The sequence below is a fragment of the Lutra lutra genome, chromosome 1 (genome assembly GCF_902655055.1).
Source record: "Lutra lutra chromosome 1, mLutLut1.2, whole genome shotgun sequence".
Taxonomy (NCBI): domain Eukaryota; kingdom Metazoa; phylum Chordata; class Mammalia; order Carnivora; family Mustelidae; genus Lutra; species Lutra lutra.
Genome location: NC_062278.1, coordinates 201,413,621 through 201,432,878, shown reverse-complemented (window position 1 = coordinate 201,432,878; position 19,258 = coordinate 201,413,621). Strand labels below are relative to the sequence as shown.

The 19,258-nt window shown below is 39.2% G+C and overlaps 1 protein-coding gene across 1 annotated transcript in view; it reads right to left on the bottom strand.

Annotated features, from left to right (window-relative positions):
• The window catches only part of DCP1A (decapping mRNA 1A), a 60,429-nt gene extending 43,643 nt beyond the window's left edge, over window positions 1-16,786 (bottom strand). The window contains exons 1-3 of the mRNA XM_047691877.1: window positions 16,156-16,786; window positions 13,396-13,436; window positions 10,922-11,049 (exon numbers count right to left, since the gene is read on the bottom strand). Coding sequence (XP_047547833.1) covers window positions 10,922-11,049; window positions 13,396-13,436; window positions 16,156-16,350 — 364 coding nt within the window. The 5' untranslated portion in view covers window positions 16,351-16,786. The remainder of the gene's footprint in view (window positions 1-10,921; window positions 11,050-13,395; window positions 13,437-16,155) is intronic.
• Window positions 16,787-19,258: the final 2,472 nt, after the last annotated feature.

Genomic DNA, 19,258 nt, shown 5'->3' with positions numbered 1-19,258 from the left:
AATAAAAGCAGTACTTAGTTAAGGCCAGAGAAAAGAATCTGCTTTGGAAATTTGGAAATGTTCATGGACTTCCAAAAAAAGCTAACCAGAAGGTACCTGGTAGAGGTTCCATTAGAGGCTCTCCTAGAACACTCCACAGTGGCCTACAATAGATAGAAAGCCATACAGACATTTGAAACTTCTGACCTGACAGCACCACCAGGTCAGCCCTGGAGTCCAAGTCACTCTATGTTTTCATGGTGTTTTTACCTCTTCAGTCTACTAACGTGGCAACAGCAAGGCTCCTTCCTTATCTTCGTCCAGAAGGCCAGATTAATGCTGTTGCCACAGATCTTTCTCCTACACTGATAGCAGAGTCACACTAACCATAGCAGTGCTGCTGCTGCTGGTGGAAGACTGCCTTTCTCCAGGCTGGCCAAGCAGCACTGTGCTGGATTCAAAGATCACAGAAAAAGGACTGCGGAGCTTTTAAAATTGTTTATAAATTCCTCTTTTAGTCTGGAGGTAGAGGTCACACTTTTTGACTTGACAAATTGTAAACTTCTCTTGCAAGGACATTTCCTGCTCTGTGCTTTAAGTCTGAAGATGTGTGCAAATGCCAATAGCCACCTGCCATCTCTACTGCTCTGAGTCTTGTCCTTGAACTGAGAAAGGGCAAGCAGAAAAAAAAAAAAAAAAAAAAGTACACACTGCAATATTTCTTCTACTAAAACTTTCCATCTAGCAGCTGCATTTTCAACACTATGGAAATGAATCACCCTGCCTTTTCTAGTGATTTAATTTTAATTAAAAATGTTCTCTATCAAAGGACTGATGCCCGATATAAAGGAAAAGTTGTAAGTGAAGTGGAAACAAAGGGGTACTTCTCACAGGCTTTTGGAGGTAAGTTCTTAAAAATATTAAATAGTAATAATATTTTTATTTTCAATTGCTTGTTACAGTGATTTGTTGTTGTTAAGCAGGTTATAGGACAATATACTCTGTTCATTTTTTCAGAAGTACTTTAGGATTATAGAAAACATTTGAAAATATTAAAAGTGGTATTCAGTGGGAGATCTATGCCTTAAGGCAACACAACAATTGTCCTTGTTTCTTTCAGTAAAAAAAATGCCAAGTCTAACATGCACATAAAGTAAAATAATGTTGTTATTTTTTTGGCTAAAACCACAATCATACACTGGTCTAAGGAGAGAGTAGGTTTGAGGAAAGAAAACCTAGACTGTACGCTGCTTCTAATTAATGGATCAGTGTTGCTGCTAAAAATGATAAACAAACAAACAAACAAAAAACCCAACATGTAAATATCCCCACAGTCTTTCTGGTGGATCAGATTTTCACCAGTACTGGTCTAATTTACAGCTGATAATTTTCTAATCATACATCTTAAATTATTAATTTTATCATTAACAGAGCTCTTTAGGAATAAATATTCATAGCACTGGAATTAATATAGTAACATATTTCATTAAGAATCTTCACCCCTACCTTAAGTTCTAACATAATTTAATGACTCCTGCTTGTAATTCTTTAAGAAAATACAACAGAACCTCAGGACTAAAAAGATAACTAAAATTCTTTAAAAGTACATAACAGTTTTATCAAAATGGTATAGTGCTTGATAAAGTACTTGGTAAATGACAAATATCAATTCAATAAATATCACTGAATTCAGTATCACAAATTCAATAAATATCACTGAATATGATGTCTGAGTTAAATAATCAGCCTGCTTGTTTTAAACAAAGTAAAAGACAATACTGAAATACTTTTTGCAAAAGGAAATCATCAAATGCCAGAATTGACTTTATACAGCTTAATGGGACCACAAACCTTTACTTTAATAGCTTCAATTAACCAAGTTATAATGTACACTGCCTAGCTGTAACAGAGAGAAAAACCAGTTTTGCTTGCTTTTACTTTTTTGTTGATTCATGTACCAAATTTTGGATTAAAAAAAAAACCTGTTTAGGGGCGCCTGGGTGGCTCAGTGGGTTGAGCCGCTGCCTTCGGCTCAGGTCATGATCCCAGGTCCTGGGTTCGAGCCCCACATCGGGCTTTCTGCTCGGCAGGGAGCCTGCTTCCTCCTCTCTCTCTGCCTGCCTCTCTGCTTACTTGTGATTTCTCTCTGTCAAATAAATAAATAAAATCTTAAAAAAAACAAAAAACAAACAAAAAAAAAAAAAAACCTGTTCAGAAGCCTTTACAGAGGCAACCCTCTTGCGTCCCCTCCCTCTTTACTCAATCAACTTTGCTTTAAATCTAAAACAAAAATAAAAAAACCCTTTGCAGAATACTCTTGGGACATCTCACAATTAAGTCATAAAGAGGTGCCCACAGAAGTAGAAATCAAAGGGAAAGCACCCTCTGGGACAAACATACTTAGTAAGGTGTGGTGCTCATAAGGTGTAGTATTTGACAAATGCTTGCTAGGAGAATGAATAGTGGGTAAGAGAAGCATGATCTCCTCACTGCACAAGAGTGGACGGTGGAGATACGTGTCCTGTGATAAAATCAGAAATTACAGATCCTGTATCTGCCTTTTCAGAGGCCAGTCTATATGGAGAATAACTGTCCTGAATTTTCTGAATAGGACATTCCTCTTAGAATTTTCTTTAGATGTGTTGGGAAAGATTTTAAGTTACTGACCCAACATTTTACTGTTTGTGAGTGTATTCAGATCTATTTATTCCTGAATAAGTTTTGTTGCACTAAGTTTTCTTCTAGGAAACAGTATATATAATCTAAATTTTAAATGTATAGGCAAAAAGGTTCTTCATAGTGATTTGTTTTTAAAAAATGTGTATTGCCTGTATTCAATTGCAACACATAAAAAATATATACATTATTCCTAATATTGCCCATTATGCCCACCCCCTTTCAATGTTGTTCAATCAATCAAGTTAAAGGGGAGTTTTCGTTGATTTTGTTCTGTTGTTCTCTTACAATTTCTATGTTCTGAAGTTAATTGCTACTCATCTGTGTATTTTCCTTTACCTTAACCCAGATTTCTCTTTTTTCTTAACTTCTTGGGCTGGTAGGCCTACATATGGTAATTTTTATAAAATTCTAGTATGTATTTGAAAAAAATGCAAATTCTTGAATTGCTGGAAGCAGCGCTCTTCAAACGCTTATTAGATCAAGTTTAACTGTACTGCTTAAGTATCTCATAATTAACTGCTTTATCTGTCAATTACTGAGGTGGCCTGCTAAAATCTCCCATGATGATTAGGGATTTTTAACTTTTGATATGTATATTTGATATACACTACGTATGTACCAGTTTGGAATCATTTTATCTTTCAGGTAATTCATTCCTCTTATCATTAGGTGGCAACTTTTACCATGAAGTTTTTAACTGAAATTTATCATGTATGACTAACAGCTATAGCAGCCTTGTTTGGTTAACAGTTTGATATACTGCATTCTATCCCTTTACTTTCAATTTTTCCAGGTTTCTGAGTTTTACATTTTTTGAAAACATTATTCACAAATTCTGTATCTTCATCCAGTCCCAGAATGTCTTTTCATTGGCTACTTTAGCTACTTGGCATTTTGTTCTAGTTACTGACTTATTTCTGCCATTTTATATTGGGCTATTTCCCATGGTGTTCGGTCACTGCCCCCCCACCAACCCCCCGGTTTGTACTGATTTAAAAGACTCCTATGTTTTATAGTGGTTACCCTGAATCATTTGAACACACACAGCTTGATTTAAATCTATGGTTAATCAATTTATTTATTCTCACCCTGGTTGTGGGATGCTTTAGGTCTGACGAGCTTTTACCTGATGCTGTTGGTGTCTAGTATTTTTCCTTCACCTTTTTAACACCTCTACTCAGACTAGTCATTTCACTGTCTTATATAGTCCATGCTTATTTTAATTTAAAACAAAGTAAATCATTTGCTCATTAGTTTGTGAACTTCATTTCTTTCTTCTGTGCTCAATTTTCTTCTTTCTTTTTTTTAAGTGGGTTCCACAGCATGGAGCCCAAGGCAGAGCTCGAACTCACAACCTTGAGCTCAAGACCTGAGCTGAGGGATGCCTGGGTGGCTCAGTCGAAGCATCTGCTTCCGGCTCAGGTTGTGATCCCAGAGTCCTGGGACTGAGTCCCTCATTGTACTCCTTGCTCAGCGGGGAGACTGCTTCTCCCTCTCCCTGTCTCTTCCCCTGCTTGTGCTTTCTCTCTCTCTGACAAATAAATAAATAAAATCTTAAAAACAAAACAAACAAAAAAGAAACTGAGCTCAAGAGTCGGCTGCTTAACTGACTGAGCCACCTGAGAACCCCACAATGTTCTTTCTGAACCAAATTAAATACGATTAAGAATTCAGTTGCATTAAGAGCGTTTTCAACAGCCGCATGTGGCTAGTGGCTACTGTACTGGATAGCGCTGCTTTAGAAGGACCTACAGCAAGGGGCTGCTAGAGGCAAAAGTTCTGTTTTTGTTTGAAAAGTGCGTTTATTTTGTTCTCCTAATTATTGAATTGAATTAATTCCCTCAGTACTCTTATTCCTTTGTCTTCCAAACTCAGTAGCTGCGACTAAATATGCTGTCAGTCTAACTGGTGCTTCTTATAAATAATCAATTTCAAGTACCCTTTGGTAGCTTCTGTCTCTTTGTGCATTTCTTTCTACTTACTATGCTTGGTGTCTTATCCTACTGCCTAAATCTGAGATTTATGACTTTTGAATATTCTAGAAAATTTTTAGTTATAAATCTCTTCAAATACTGTCTCTCCTCAATCTATTTTATCATTCTGAAAATTCTTCTCTATTATGTGTTAGACTTTCTAATTCTACCCTCCTGATCGTATTTTCCATTCCTTTCCTTTCTTGGATGAATTCTGAATAACTCCCTCAGATGTCTCTACCAGTTCCTCAATTCTCCTTTCTGTTGTTACAAATTAACTGCTGAGAAATAAGCCAATCAGAGAAAGACAATTATCATATGATCTCACTGATATGAGGAATTTGAGAAACAAGGCAAAGGATCATAGGGGGAGAGAGGAAAAAATGAAATAAGATGAAACCAGAGAGGGAGACAAACCGTAAGAGACTCTTCATCTCAAGAAACAGACTGAGGGTTGCTGGAGGGGAGGGGAAGGGATGGATGGGGTGGCTGAGTGATGGAGATGGGGGAGGGTATATGCTGGGATGAGTTCTGTGTATTGTGTAAGACTGATGAATCACAGACCTGTACCCCTGAAACAAATAATACATTATATGTTAATAAAAATTAACTTAATCAAAAAACAAACAAACAAACAAACAAACAAAAAAAAACAAATTAACTGCTGAGTCCAGGTAGAAAGTTTATTTCAAGAATTGAAATTTTAATTTCTAGATATTCGACTTGGTTATTTTTTAAATCTACCTGTCACTTTTCTTATAATCTACATCTGACATTTACATCCATTAAAAAGTCTGTATCTGATCATTTCATTAACCAAAATTTTGGGGAGTGGTTGGTTAACCCTGCTTTTGTTGTATTCTGCCTTTCACTGATTGTGAATTATTTCCTGTATATTTAGTAATTTTGTGTATTTAGTAATTTTGGACCATGAGGCTTGTCAATGATCCCCAGGCAATCTGGGTGTCTCCCAGAAGGATTCTGCATTTGCTTTTGCTAGGTGTCCTAGAATACTCACCAGCTGAGGATCAATTTTTGTGTTAATTTTTTGGCCTGGCTAAGAGGTTATACTGAGTGAATGGTATAACCTGAACGCCAAATCTCTTTGAGAAAGTTCATGTTTATAATTATTCAGGGGAAACATTTTCCCTGTTACCCACAGCCCATACTAAGATAGATAAGCTTGCCTCGTCCTTCTTGGTTGGTGGGCTGGTATCTTCCTAATTAATTAATATGTAGCTAATCAGGGGGCCAGGCTGTACTCATGTATGGGGTCTCAGCTCCACTTCTCCACCCATGAGAGCTCAAGACCCTGTCTCCTGACCCCATGTGATTGTCATGAGATCCTTTTACGAAGGAGAGCTCTATACCTAGGAGCCCCGAGGAGCTGGCAGCCAGTGTTGGTTTATAAGCTTCTCACTTCGGCTTTCATTTTTCACTCTGATGTTGGCCCGCTGAAATGTCCCCTATTCTCTTTTTGACTAAGCTATGCATTTAGTATTTTATACAGCATTTCTAAATGTTTGTAGGAGAAAGATTTCCTGTCATGACACTGCTAGACAGGAGTTGAAGGATATTTTCTTTGATGGACACAGAAGTCCTAGAAGTTCAGAGTCTCCCAAAAATGATTTTATAATGCAGTAAGTAAAATGGATTTTCTTTGCAAATGAAAACAGAAGATGACCAGATTGATAGTAATGCATATGTTTAAAGAGCAAAAAAAGATGTCTCTTCAACTAATCAGAGATAAAATTAAAACTATCATCAATGTTTTTTAGGGAAAAGTGTCCACAAACTAAACATCATTACATTAATACAAAGTTTTAGCTGGGAGAGTGCTATGTATTCCAGTATACTGATCAAAAAATAAATACCATGGCCCACTGATCAGAACTGCTACTCTTGAGAGGTTTGTTTTTTTTTTTTTTTTTTTTTTTTTTTTAAGATTTTATTTATTTGGCAGACAGAGATCACAAGTAGGTAGAGAGGCAGGCGGGGGCAAGTGGGGGGAAGCATGCTCCCTGCTGAGCAGAGAGCCTGATGTGGGGGGCTCAATCCCAGGACCCTGAGATCAAGACCTGAGCCTAAGGCAGAGGCCCAACCCACTGAGCCACCCAGGCACCCCTGCTATTGAGTTTTTAAAAATCTGTACACTGTAAGATTTCTCATTTTTAACATGTATCTATTTTCAATTTATCGTCCCTCATGCTGCCTAGTAATAGCACTTAAAAATTCTGAAAATAGGGACGCCTGGGTGGCTCAGTTGGTTAAGCAGCTGCCTTCGGCTCAGGTCATGATCCCAGCGTCCTGGGATCGAGTCCCACATCGGGCTCCTTGCTCTGTGGGGAGCCTGCTTCTCCCTCTGCCTCTGCCTGCCACTCTGTCTGCCTGTGCTTGCTCTCTCTCTCTCTCTGACAAATAAATAAATAAAATCTTAAAAAAAAAAAATTCTGAAAATAGTACCTATAATGATAAACAGAGTCTCCAGCTTGTCATGGTGCTAGTCAGAAGGGACGGGAATAAGGACACTACAGGCCTGGGTCATAAGAGTACCTGGACAATATTAAAATCCTTATAACTTTCTTACTACAAAGATCATTTGGCTTGGGTCCAAGATGGAGACACACTCTGTAATATTTTATATTTTTAAGTGCCTGACAAAATACCCTCACATATATGATGCCCTTTTAAAATAAGTAGGTCAGATCAGTGGTTTACGTGATTTATCCAAGGTTATAGCCCCCAAATGGCAAAGCCTAGAATAGCATTCTTTTCTGAAAATTAAACTGCATGCCAAAAGACTGTTACCATGGCAAAGCCCCCCTCAGGGATATCTTCTGCAGCTTTCGTATCTAGAAGTCATTTATAAATTTTAAAAACGAATGACTAAATGAGAGGCATGAAAATTGAATCCAAAGCTCCCCTAGTGCTTGTTCAATTCAGGTATGGCACAACAAAAGGGTGTGTGTAAGAGGAGTTCATGCTTTAGACTTCCACGTTCTGATACGGTAGTCACTAGCCACATATAGCTACTTAAATGCAACCTGATTAAATAAACTAAAAAAGAAAAGAAAATTTCTTGGTCACACGAGCTGTACTTTGAGCGCTCAACAGTCCCATATAGCTGGTGGCTGCTCTTTGGGATGGGGGTGATACACAGCACTTCCACTACGGCACAACAGTACATACAGGTCAGCATCACTCTAGAATGTGGATTGATGAAGTAAGTAATTTTATTGTGGCAGCCAAGTAGAGAGAACATGGAGTTCGAAGATTATCTGAATTCTGCCTATGTCACTTACAACCTTTGTGATTCTTGAGCAAGTTTCTTAACTTCTCTGGGACTCTTGTTTCCTCAACAGAAGTCAGAAATAAGGGGTTAGGAACTACACTTTTGCTTAATTAACTACAGAATCTGCAGTCTTCCCAACCGTCACTGAACCCTTCTAAGGGTCTCCTGGCTGCCAAAAGGCCCTCGATAGGTATGAAAACACACTGATCCAAAAATATTCAAAAGAATCACTAAACCTAAGTCCTTGGCTAGTGTAAGCATTTTCTCTGTAAGATTTTACCTTTCCCTTTGGGGGAGGTGGCATATAAATAAAAACTAAAAAATGAAATCAGAATAGAATAATCAGAACTAAAAAAAATTATAGTTCAATTTTCTATTAACTCTAAAAATTGATTTGAGTGAAAGAAGCTGGATCTGAAGGTACAGTGAGCAAAATGGGTCAGATGTCTTCGTGGTATTTCCCTCAAGAAAACGACAGAAGGGCGGCTACAGAATCAGGTATAATTACCTGTATACACACTCAGACACTAATTAACTTTTTGTTTAAAGAACAAATCCCTTAACAACTCAGTAGCTTGCAGACCTGACAAGACTATTTTCCACAGTTAGGACTAGGTTGACAAAACACACTCGAGAGAGGTCCTCACTCCCAGAATCACTTGATGCTGCCTTGTCACTTCTCCCTGATACAGCTGTTCCTTTAAATACCTTCCCCAAGCTCCTCTTGTAGATTGTTTCTAATACACTCACAGTGTTGTACTTGACCTTTTCAGGCCCTTCTCTAGTCTGAAAACAAGCTGATGTGCTCCTGAATTTCTAATTAGCAATGCCAAAAACTGTACGGCCCCTTAGAAGATGATTCAGTGCCTCAATTAACAAGGAAACTGGACAACCTTGGTTAAGTGAGTTTTCTGTTCAACTAAGGAAACCTCTGTTTTAACTTAATGAAAATCTTCCTAAAATAAAATGTATTAATGTACCTTTCTGCTCAAGAATATTCCAATTAACATAATAAACGATGATTTCAGGTCATATCATGACAACAAATTAATCTATGAGACTATAGTGGGGTTAAAGTTACAGAAAACTGACACTTTTATGCTGACCCTGGGCTACACTCAAGATATTTGCTAGATTCTTATAAAATGAAACCTAATATCAGCTTATTTTCTTATAATTTCCTTTCATTTCTTCCATACATGGACTATAGAAATGTTTCCAGATAACTGAGGCCAGTAAGTTAAATTTTGGTTAGTCGTGATTTAATTATATTTGGGTTATGTTGCATTTCCAATTTCAAAGGAACCTTTGCTTGTTAAAGAAATACTATGATTAACATCAGGTTTATGCTAAACAGTAAGTGAATCCATAGGTCTCTGATAATTTTCCTGACTACATTAATAATCGAACTTTTCTTAGAAGCAATAGCTAGATTAATTTCCTGGTAGTAAAGAGCAGAATTAAATAAATTTTCCTTAAAAAAAAAAATTGGAACTATGTTCCTCTGCAGAATTTCCCCTTCAACAGAATTTCAGCACAAACAAAACTGCCATCTGAAGGTAATATTAATTTAAATAAATCCCTCTGAACTTACAGGTATTAAAAAGCATTTCTAATATGCCCCCCAGACACTAAAATCTCAGAAAGGAATTATCTGGACAACAGTTCATTGAAAAAAATCAAGAGACTATTTCACTTAAATACTTAAAAGTGAGCTGTGGAGAAGAATTTGGGGCTTCTGGCTCTGAAACAGAACTCACCATTCCTCATTCAGGAAATTAAAAGAGGCATAATTTCCAGAGCTTTTTATATTTTACACCAAAGACATTTCTCCAGTACCAGTTACCTTCTAGTCAAGTGAAATCCAAACAGTAACTTTTCCTTTTTTAATTTTTTGTGGTAACTTTTCCTTTTTATGTGAGAAATAACATTTCTCCAGCAATCTACTTGGATAATAGTTATGGTTGCTCTACTACTAACTAGGTCTGATCCACCCACAGTCAATGCCTAACAGTCTCTCTTCTGTCCTCAAACACTCATGCCTTCAACATCCATACTGAAATACAGTAATTGAGGATACTTTTTAGTATCTTTTTTTTCCCCCACTGGTATCTTAACTTTTTGAAAGGGCCACTCTAGCTTTGTGGACTGCATGCAACCATCCTTAAGAGTCTGTAAAATGCCTGAAAGGAGCCTGGAACTAAGGAGGAGAGAAAAGTGTTATGATTCTCGCTCTCCAACTGGGGACCTGCCACTCACCTCTGAGTCTCAGCTCCCTTAATTGCTTGCCTGCCCCACACAGGTTATTGTATCATTAACATTAAGGTAAAGCAGCTCTCAGCCCAGAACTTGTACCCAGTAGACACTCAATAAACAGACTGAAAAATACCACAACCCGGGTAAAGATAGTACTTCCTCTGTGGATAAATATATCAGTCCCCATCTTGTATCTCTCAAACTAAGTTCTGTTGCTCAGGGGCATGGGCAGCTAGTAATTCAGTGTCCAACCAAAACAAAGGATGAAACTTATTTTCATAAAACAAACAACAGGAATATGATGTATTGCTATTATATGGAAGAGTATATTTAACTAAAACAATATAAAAAGTTATTGTATATAAAAGCGTTTCAATTTTAGGAGCCCAATTTAAAAGATTTGATCTAAGACTCATTTATAACCTAAGAGTACAGATAAAAATATATTCTTAAAGATTTTCTTTATTTCTCAGAGAGACAGAGAGCAAGCACAAGCAGGGGGAGCAAAAGGCAGTGGGGGAAGCACACTCCCTGCTGAGCAAGGAGCCTGATACGGGGCTCCATCCCAGGACCTGGGGATCATGACCTGAGCAGAAGGCAGACACTTAACTGACTGAACCACCCAGGCATTCCTGTATTTTTTATTTTAACTTGAAACTCCAAAAATAACATGATGATAGAAACCAAAGTCACTCAATTTAAATTGTAAATAGATGAACTGTAATAAAACTGATATACTCACAGCTTGCATTTCTATACAGAAGAAATGGTTCATGGAGCTGAAATTCCAAATCTTTATTCACTGGTTCAACCAGATTGTGCATATTCAGTCGATTCACAATGGTAAAACCATGGTAAGGTGAGGCTGACCTTAGATTTGACAGAAGAAAAACACCTGTAGTCACTGTTTCATTTGCAGAAATGTTATCTACTTCTTTATTTCCATTTCAAAGAATAAGGATATTACCACATTATACAATATTGTTGGCACTTAAAATTGCAAACAAAAAATTTAAGTCAGATCACACCCCGCCTCTTCTCAGTAGCTTCTAAGGACTTAGTTCCCCAGAGTAAAGGCCAATGCCCTTTCTAATGCCACCAAAGCCTTGGCTGATAGGTGCCCTCCTCACCTTCACCTCGTCTGCCTCTCCCCTTGCTTCTGCTAAAGCCACACTAAGCTCATCACTCTCCCTACAGGTATGCTTCTACCTAGAGCCCTCTGCCTGGACCACTTGCCCAGAATCTAGTTACCGTAACCCCAACAGGCTCTTCCTTAAATGTCACTTTTTCAATGACACTCACTGGAGAACTACCCTTTCTCAGGCTCCCAGCCTGCTCTCAAGTTCAATACCTCCAACTCGCTTCTCTTTTTTCCATACCATTTACTTATTTTTCATATTTGTCTTTCCCCACTAGAATGTAAACTCCATGCAAACTGGGATTTTTGGCTTATTTTTTTCAGATATTAGCTGAGACAGATACCTAGCAGATGTCTAATAAACAGTTGCTCAACAAAAATATCACTTATTTTAAACACAGTACAGACCTGGTTTTAACAATGACTGTCCACCATTATAATCATGATTTTTTTTCTTACACCAATTAAGTCTTTCTATAGTTCTCCTGAGCTAAGAGAAAAAATGCCTTGAATCCTATGATAACAAACATCCTTCGTTCTCATATCAGGATGATTCAGTACATGATTCTTGGTTCTCATACCAGAGTGACTTAGTACATGATCTTCACATGCATCTAATACTTCATAGTTTCTCAATCGTTTTTCTGTACACAAGGGAGATTTGAGAATCCTACTCTACAGATTAGGAAATAAACTCAGAATGATTAAAGCCTTTGTCCAAAGTCACACAAATAAGGTGACCAGAACTGAGCTTTAGGTTTTCGGACTCCAAATCCAGGCTTTTTGTACACTAAGGTCTCTAGCAAAACGATATTCTGACACTGTGGCACACCTTTATCCAAGGTACATAAAATGTTCTCACATTTCCCAAAGAGTTCTTTGGTTTCCTTTTATTAGAATCAATACTATGTAAGCCTCCATGAATTTAATTAAGCCAAATCATTTATTATACTAAATTTTGTATTTTTTACAACCAGTGGAGATGTACTATACCGTTTAACAGTGAGGCCGGGAAAATATTTTCCTAATATCATAGATACCAAGATTCTAACAAGAACTGATGAGTTTCTAGAGATTACCATAGAGGTAATAAAGAACAATGAAGTAGCTGAAGGGTAAAGGCACCCTGGAAAAGAATGATGATGAGCTCCTATAGTTACTATGTAGTATTAAAGCACTTAAATACAAAGGAAGAAAAAGATGTTTTTAGACAAGATCTCAAAGTTGCATGCCAAAATTTAGAGGAATATCTGACAAATTCTTAATTACCATCAATATAGAAGGCAATCTTTAAAAGGTAACTCATAGTTACCTCTAGGGGAGGACCAGATGTCAGTAATAATTCCTGCTGAATCTCTAAACTTAGAAACCATGGGAAGGAACCTGCTGTAGTCAGAGCAAAACCTAAGGGAGAGCCTAAGACCAAGGAACTCTGACTATCCTTTTCTGTTAGTTACAAGTTAGGACACAAAAGGTGCCTAACAAAAACAAAAGCTACAATTTGCAAATCAATCACATTTTAGATAATTAACTCCGAGAAAAGTTGAAAATAAAAAGCGTGCAACTGAATAAACCAGGTTTTCTAAAGGACTCTCAAACGAAGATGACACATCACTAAAGACACTGTACCCAATGCTGAACTTTTTTTGTGGGGAGGGGTTCAGAAAGGGGACAGAACCAGAGTCATAAGAAGATGACTCATTTAATAAATACAGAATAGAGAGACTGACCTTTCAACTACATTATTTTATAGAGTTAGTTTATGTATTATGTTTTTCTCTCTATATACATTTTTAATACAGGGGGAGGGAGAAACGCATCTGTTTTAGACTTATTCATTATTAGAAAATGTTTTCTATTTTGACAGTTTTGCTAGTTCCTAAGTAAGTTCTAGTTCTGTTTATTCTGAATCACAGGAAGGCTCAAAGAAAGGATATAACTTGGTTCAGATCTCAAAGCTAGAAATGGATGAAGAAGGTCAGGCAGGAAGGTTCCAAAAATGGGGCTGAACCACTTTATATAACACTGTTCACCATTAGATTAAAAATACATATGTATGATTCTTTTTAAAAGCTTACCTTCGATATACAAATAAGGTCCCTTCTATATCAGTCTTCTCCTATAATAGAAATGACTTGATTAGTTTTTCCCCCATAATCCAACCCCAAATGGTCCTAATGGAGAAATACTTCATGTTTAAGATGAAATTGCTTATTTTTACAATTAGTCCCTTTAGAACAGGTCAGGTAAGTCTCTTACTCTACAAACTACTGTTGTTAGTTTCTTTTGTATCCTTTCTATGCTTGGGTTGCATACTAAGGTATATAAAATGTTTGGTCCAGCAACATGTCTGTTATTTGCAGCATTTTCCTCCATAAAATTTTAGGGTGAAAAATCTTAGAATTAGCGCCCCCCCCCTCCCCCCCTAGTTTCTAAAGACTATTTGAGAGAGAGAGCACATGCACACATAGGGAAGGGGCAGCGGGGAGGGAGAGGGAGAGGGAGAGGGAGAGAATATCAAGCAGACTCTCACAACCCTGAAATCATAACCAGAGCCTAAACCAAGAGCTGGACCCCTAACTGAGCCACCCAGGAACCCCACTTTCCCTTTATAAAGCTAAAATGTCTTATCCAGATTTTTAAATTTTAAAGCCAAGCTTCTGTGTACAGCAATTCCTTCACTTTTAAAGTTCATCAAAGTTTGGCCGGGATGGTGGGGGGGCGCGTTATCTTCTAGCATAGTTTGTTTCATCATTGGGCAATTTTGGTATATTTTTATGAATGGCGAACTTTGTGGTTTGTTAAATATTGTCAAACACAGTTTTTTATTCTTAGAACTTTGTTGAAGAATCATGAAAACTGAAGCTATACTTTGCCTTAAGCTAATTATTGTAGGACATAAATAATTAAAAATTTTCAGCATAAATGAAACATTTTGATTAAAAGTAGAACTCATATTATCTTTTGTTTGCTGTGACAAATGGACTTAGGTTTTAAACACATACAGTGTTTTTAAAAACTCCAAATAACAACAGTAGTTCACAGCTTGGATTGAACCTATGTATTTTAATGCAATCAACAAACTGAGAGAAAACTTTAAAGGCTAGTCATTCAAAATTGGGTTTGTTGGGATATAAACATTTAAAAAATATTTATCATATTGCGAGTACTGCTCTACCTTAAATATCATCTTAAAACTTTTCCTTCCTAAGGATTCATAGGCCTTTTCTTGCCTTTCAAATGTAAAATTTTAGTATAAAAAAAGTGGCAATCAATGGTCTCACGTGAAAGAAAACTTGCTCAAACTCAAAACTGTGCAAAGTTACAACTCACTGTAAAATAAAGACACAAAAGATTTAGGTTATGCACTATGTGCCATTATCCAAATGAACCAAAAATGGCAGCTTATTTCTCAATTCAGATTATTATAACTAGTATTTCATATTTAAAGCAGGACTCTACAATTTAAATTCAACAATACTGAAAGTCTGTGGAAAACTAGAATTAAAAGTCTGTTGGTCCAAAGTTGCTGCTCCTAAGTCTTCACCATTTGTCTGCAATTCATATCTCACAAATTTATAGGCAGACCAAGTAAAGAAAAATGATTCTGAACAATTCAAACTAAGGCAATATCTAAAACAGCTACACTTAAAAAAAAAAAAATCTATAATTTTGTTCTTTGTGGCTTTCCAAACCTCCTTCTCTTCCAGAAGGTGAAAGAAGATAAGGCAAGAGGATTCTGAAAGCTCTCATCTGAATTGTTTATAAACATCAAATGATTTTCACAGAATTACTGTCTAAATATAGTCTATGTATCTGTTTTATACCGTAAAGAACGTATTACAATAATCTTTCAGAGTTTTGTTAGTATAAGAATTTCATTTTTTTTACTGAAATGTGAGTGTTACTCATTTATGAACTCAACCCACCAAATATTCACGGATTATTTGCCAAAAGTAAAGCCTAGAGCTGAATGAATAAATTATGGAGGGTTAATTACTAGAAAACTGGAAATTATGTTACTTTTAATCAGGGGCCAACAAGTCAGAGAACAAACCCTATGTAACTTTTCGGGCCCCCTCCCGCGCAAAAAAAAAAAAAAAAAAACAAACAAAAAACCCAAAAAGTACTTAGTCCGGAGGGAGGATTCAGAGGTGATATCACCAGCAGCACAGCTGGAACGAAACACGTTTACAGGGTCTCTTTTCCAAAGATTTCAAGGGAATCCAATTAACATGGAAGCCCTTTCCCTAAGTGCCTTGAAATCTTTTCCAAAACTCTCGAATACAGTGTAGTTCAATAAAAGCCGGACTTATCCCCCCACCACCCTGCTTCCAAGAATCGAAACTAATTGGATTTCAAGCTTTAAATCCAAATGACCTCTATGAAGGGGGCTCTTATTTACATGCCTGGTGGCGGGGAGAGGACGGTGTTTACTTTTATAGACTATGTATATGTAGTTTATCTAACACCCCTCACAGCTTCAAACACAATCTTTCGGGTGCCTTTCGGACTCCCACCGTTCTCGTCCACCAACACGTCTGGAAAAAAGGCATATCGCCCAGGTCTCCGGACCCAACCCCAAGGGACTGATCCTCCTCCAATCCTTCCTTCTATCGGCTTCCCCCCACAGACGTCCTGGGCCTACTTCTCTCGCTCTTCTCCCCAATTCCCGGCGCCCCTGACACCCTTTAGGGACCGGCCAGTCTCTTCTCCAGTCCCTGGCCTCCCCGCTGCCAACCTGGCCTCCCGAATCGCCCCCAACCCAGGACAGTCCGCGCTGCCACTTTAAGAGGCGGCGGCCGGCCGGACCGCCTCCGCGGCCTGGCCGCACTCACCCACTGGTTGGCCTTGGGGCAGAAGGTGTACAGAGCGACCTGGCCCGTGAGGTCTGCGATGCTGGTGATGTAGGGGTCGTGCTGTTTCAGGGCCGCTAAGCTCATCTCCTGCCCAGCTCTACTCAGCGACTCCATCTTGAATTCCGGAGCCGAGCCCCTCCGGCAGAGGCGGAGCCGCGGACAGGAAGGTGCCATCGAGGCAAAATTCCCCCAGTAGCGTCAGCACCTTCAACTTCCGCCTCTCGGCCGGGCCTCGCGGCGGGGCGGGGGGGGGGGGGGGTGGTACAACAAGTATTGTGCTCCGCTGCGTCCACGCCCCCGGGTGCCGGGTTCCGGGAGCGTTAGGTTCGTGGCGGTCCGAAGTGTAGGGTTGGAGTCAGTCAGTGACCCAGCTGGCAGGCGGGGGCTCAGGAGCTTCCTGTACTCCGGGTAAAAAATGTCCTGACCGCGAGCCTTCACCGGGCTCCTGCCGGACGAGGCAGCAGACCGCCGCGGGGCCGCACAATGAAAAAGCCCGCTGTGGCTGTGCGGGACTCCACGGTCGTGGGGAGAGCACAGAGAAGCAGGGAGGGGCAGCACCCCGAGAGTCACCCCAGATCTCCGGTCTCACTAGATCGCCGCCGTCAGCATTTTTTTTTTTTCCTTGAAGGAACATCTTGAAAAAAAGCCAAAGTGGCCCTCCCGTACGTGCACAGGCGTGTCCTGTGCTCGCCACTGTTGCTCTTCGCTTTCCTCGTCTGAAGCTCGTGTAAGTCCTTCCACCCAGGCTTGGCTCGAGCCCGCGAAGGCGCGTTGGTCGCGTCGCGGTGAAAGCTTTCAACGGCTCGTTCTCCGAGCAGACGCGCCTGAAGCCTTGTAACACGTTTTTTAAAGCACCAGGTACCAGCCCAAGAGTGAAACAAGGCGTGGGGACTCTAGGGGACTCTGTTCACCCGCTCTCCACTTGTTCAAAGAACATTTTCTCAGGCGGAAAAGATACTCCCATGGAATTGAATTTTTTTTTTTTAAGATTTTATTTATTTGACAGAGAAATAGCACAAGTAAGCAGAGCGGCAGGGAGAAGAAGAGGGCGAAGCAGGCTCTCTGCTGAGCAGGGAGCCGGATGCGGGACTCGATCCTGAGACCCTGGGATCATGACCTGAGCCGAAGGCAGAGGCTTAACCAACTGAGCCACCCCGTACCCCAGAATCGAATTTTTTTTTTAGTTTTTTTTAAGATTTTATTTATTTGATGGACAGAGATCACAAGTAGGCAGAGAGGCAGGCAGAGAGAGAGAGAGAGGAGGAAGCAGGCTCCCTGCTGAGCAGAGAGCCCGATGCGGGGCTCGATCCTAGGACACTGGGATCATGACCTGAGCCAAAGGCAGAGGCTTTTACCCACTGAGCCACCCAGGCGCCCCTGGAATCGAATTTTGAAAGGAAAAAAAAGGGGGGGGAACCCCGTCATATTTGTATTGTTTATGATTTTTACATCCCAGGGCCGTTGGCTAATGGAAAGAATATAATGCCTTATATTCTTTGCAGTATCAGGTAAGGAGCGTGTATGAATGCAGATAAGGAGGTAAGCCCTTCAGGTGCTGTGGGTTAAGTGTTTATTGAACCTTTAAGGATGAGTAGGAATGGCTCCGAGAAGAAAGGCAAGGGCTCTCTTTCACTTTACAGTCTAATGGTGAGGTAGAGGAAGTGTGGTCATCCTCATTTGATGAATGGCTTAATTGAAGCTGGGGGGCTCAGAGTTCCATACGAGTCCGGGGGTGGGAGCCGGGGGTGCGGTGGGGAGGGAGGGGATCTAGTATTAGAGTCTAGAGACTCCTTCCTCCCCCCAGAGCCCTTTCCTCTACACCAGGGCTACCTTTCTGCATCCTTGAGGACTAGACTTACTCCCCTCCACCTACTTTCAATCCAATATTTAAAAATCTGTACCCTAATTTAAAAAGTTATGTATTGTTTGAATACAGAATACAAGCCCTTGGAATAAAATTCAAAGGCACACCTGAAACTAAAGAAAGCAGTCTTTTCTTCTTTTAAAAATTATTATTTTATTAAGGTATACCTGACGTAGAACACTGTATTAGTTTCAGGTGTACAGTATAATGATGTGGTATTTCTATATATTGCAAAGTGATCAAACAACAGTCCAGCTAACATCTGTCACCGTACATAGTTATAAAAAATTGTTTTCTTTTGGTAAATTTTCAAGATCCACTCTCCTAACTGCTTTCAAATATGCAATGCTATTAATAGCAGTAGTCATCAGGCTATATGTTATATCCCCAGGACTTACTCATTCGTTTTTTTCTTACATAGATTTACCAAAATCTAAGACATTTCCTTTATATTTATTATTTTTGATTGAACAGGGCTAGACTCATGAAAAAAGGCAAGCTATTTTAGGGAGGTTTCATATTCAGAGTAGGGAATTGCTTTAAAATGTATGTTCATGTGGCCCAAAACATGTTAATGTTGACTGTGATACCTATACAGCTCTCAAGATCTATTAAAGAGAATGTGAATCTTTTGGAGCTGGAACTCTTTCTCATTTACTTTGAGGCCTAATTTTTCCTTGTATTTGGCTTGGCTAGCTTTCTGCCTGTGGCCACTTTCTATGAATTGCCCTTTCAATGATTCCACCCCAGCCCATTGGCCTCCTTTCTATTCCTGTACATGTGCCAAATGAGTCTTGCCTCAGGGCCTTTGTGCTTGTCATTCTCCTTTTCTGGAACATTCTTCTCTCTGATATCCCTGGGATATCCTTATGGCTCATTTCCTCATGTTGTTCATAGCACTCATCTGCAAGTGGTAATTATTTTATTTACTTCTGTTGTGTCTGTATCATCAGCTCCATGAAGCAGGACCCATGTCTGTCTTCTTCATCACACATCTCTGTCACAGAGACAAGGCCCAATACATGTTTGCTAGATTAATTGGAAGATCAGGGTATTCTCTTTATCACATAAACCTGAGAGAAGAGATGGTTGTTTCCAATCCACATCTAAGAAAGCATTTGTTTCTCATAAGTGCTGGACAAATATAATGATGCCTGTTTTTCTTGTATTCCTATATTTTGATTCTTAGGCTTGAGGCTTCCTGAAGCAAACATACTG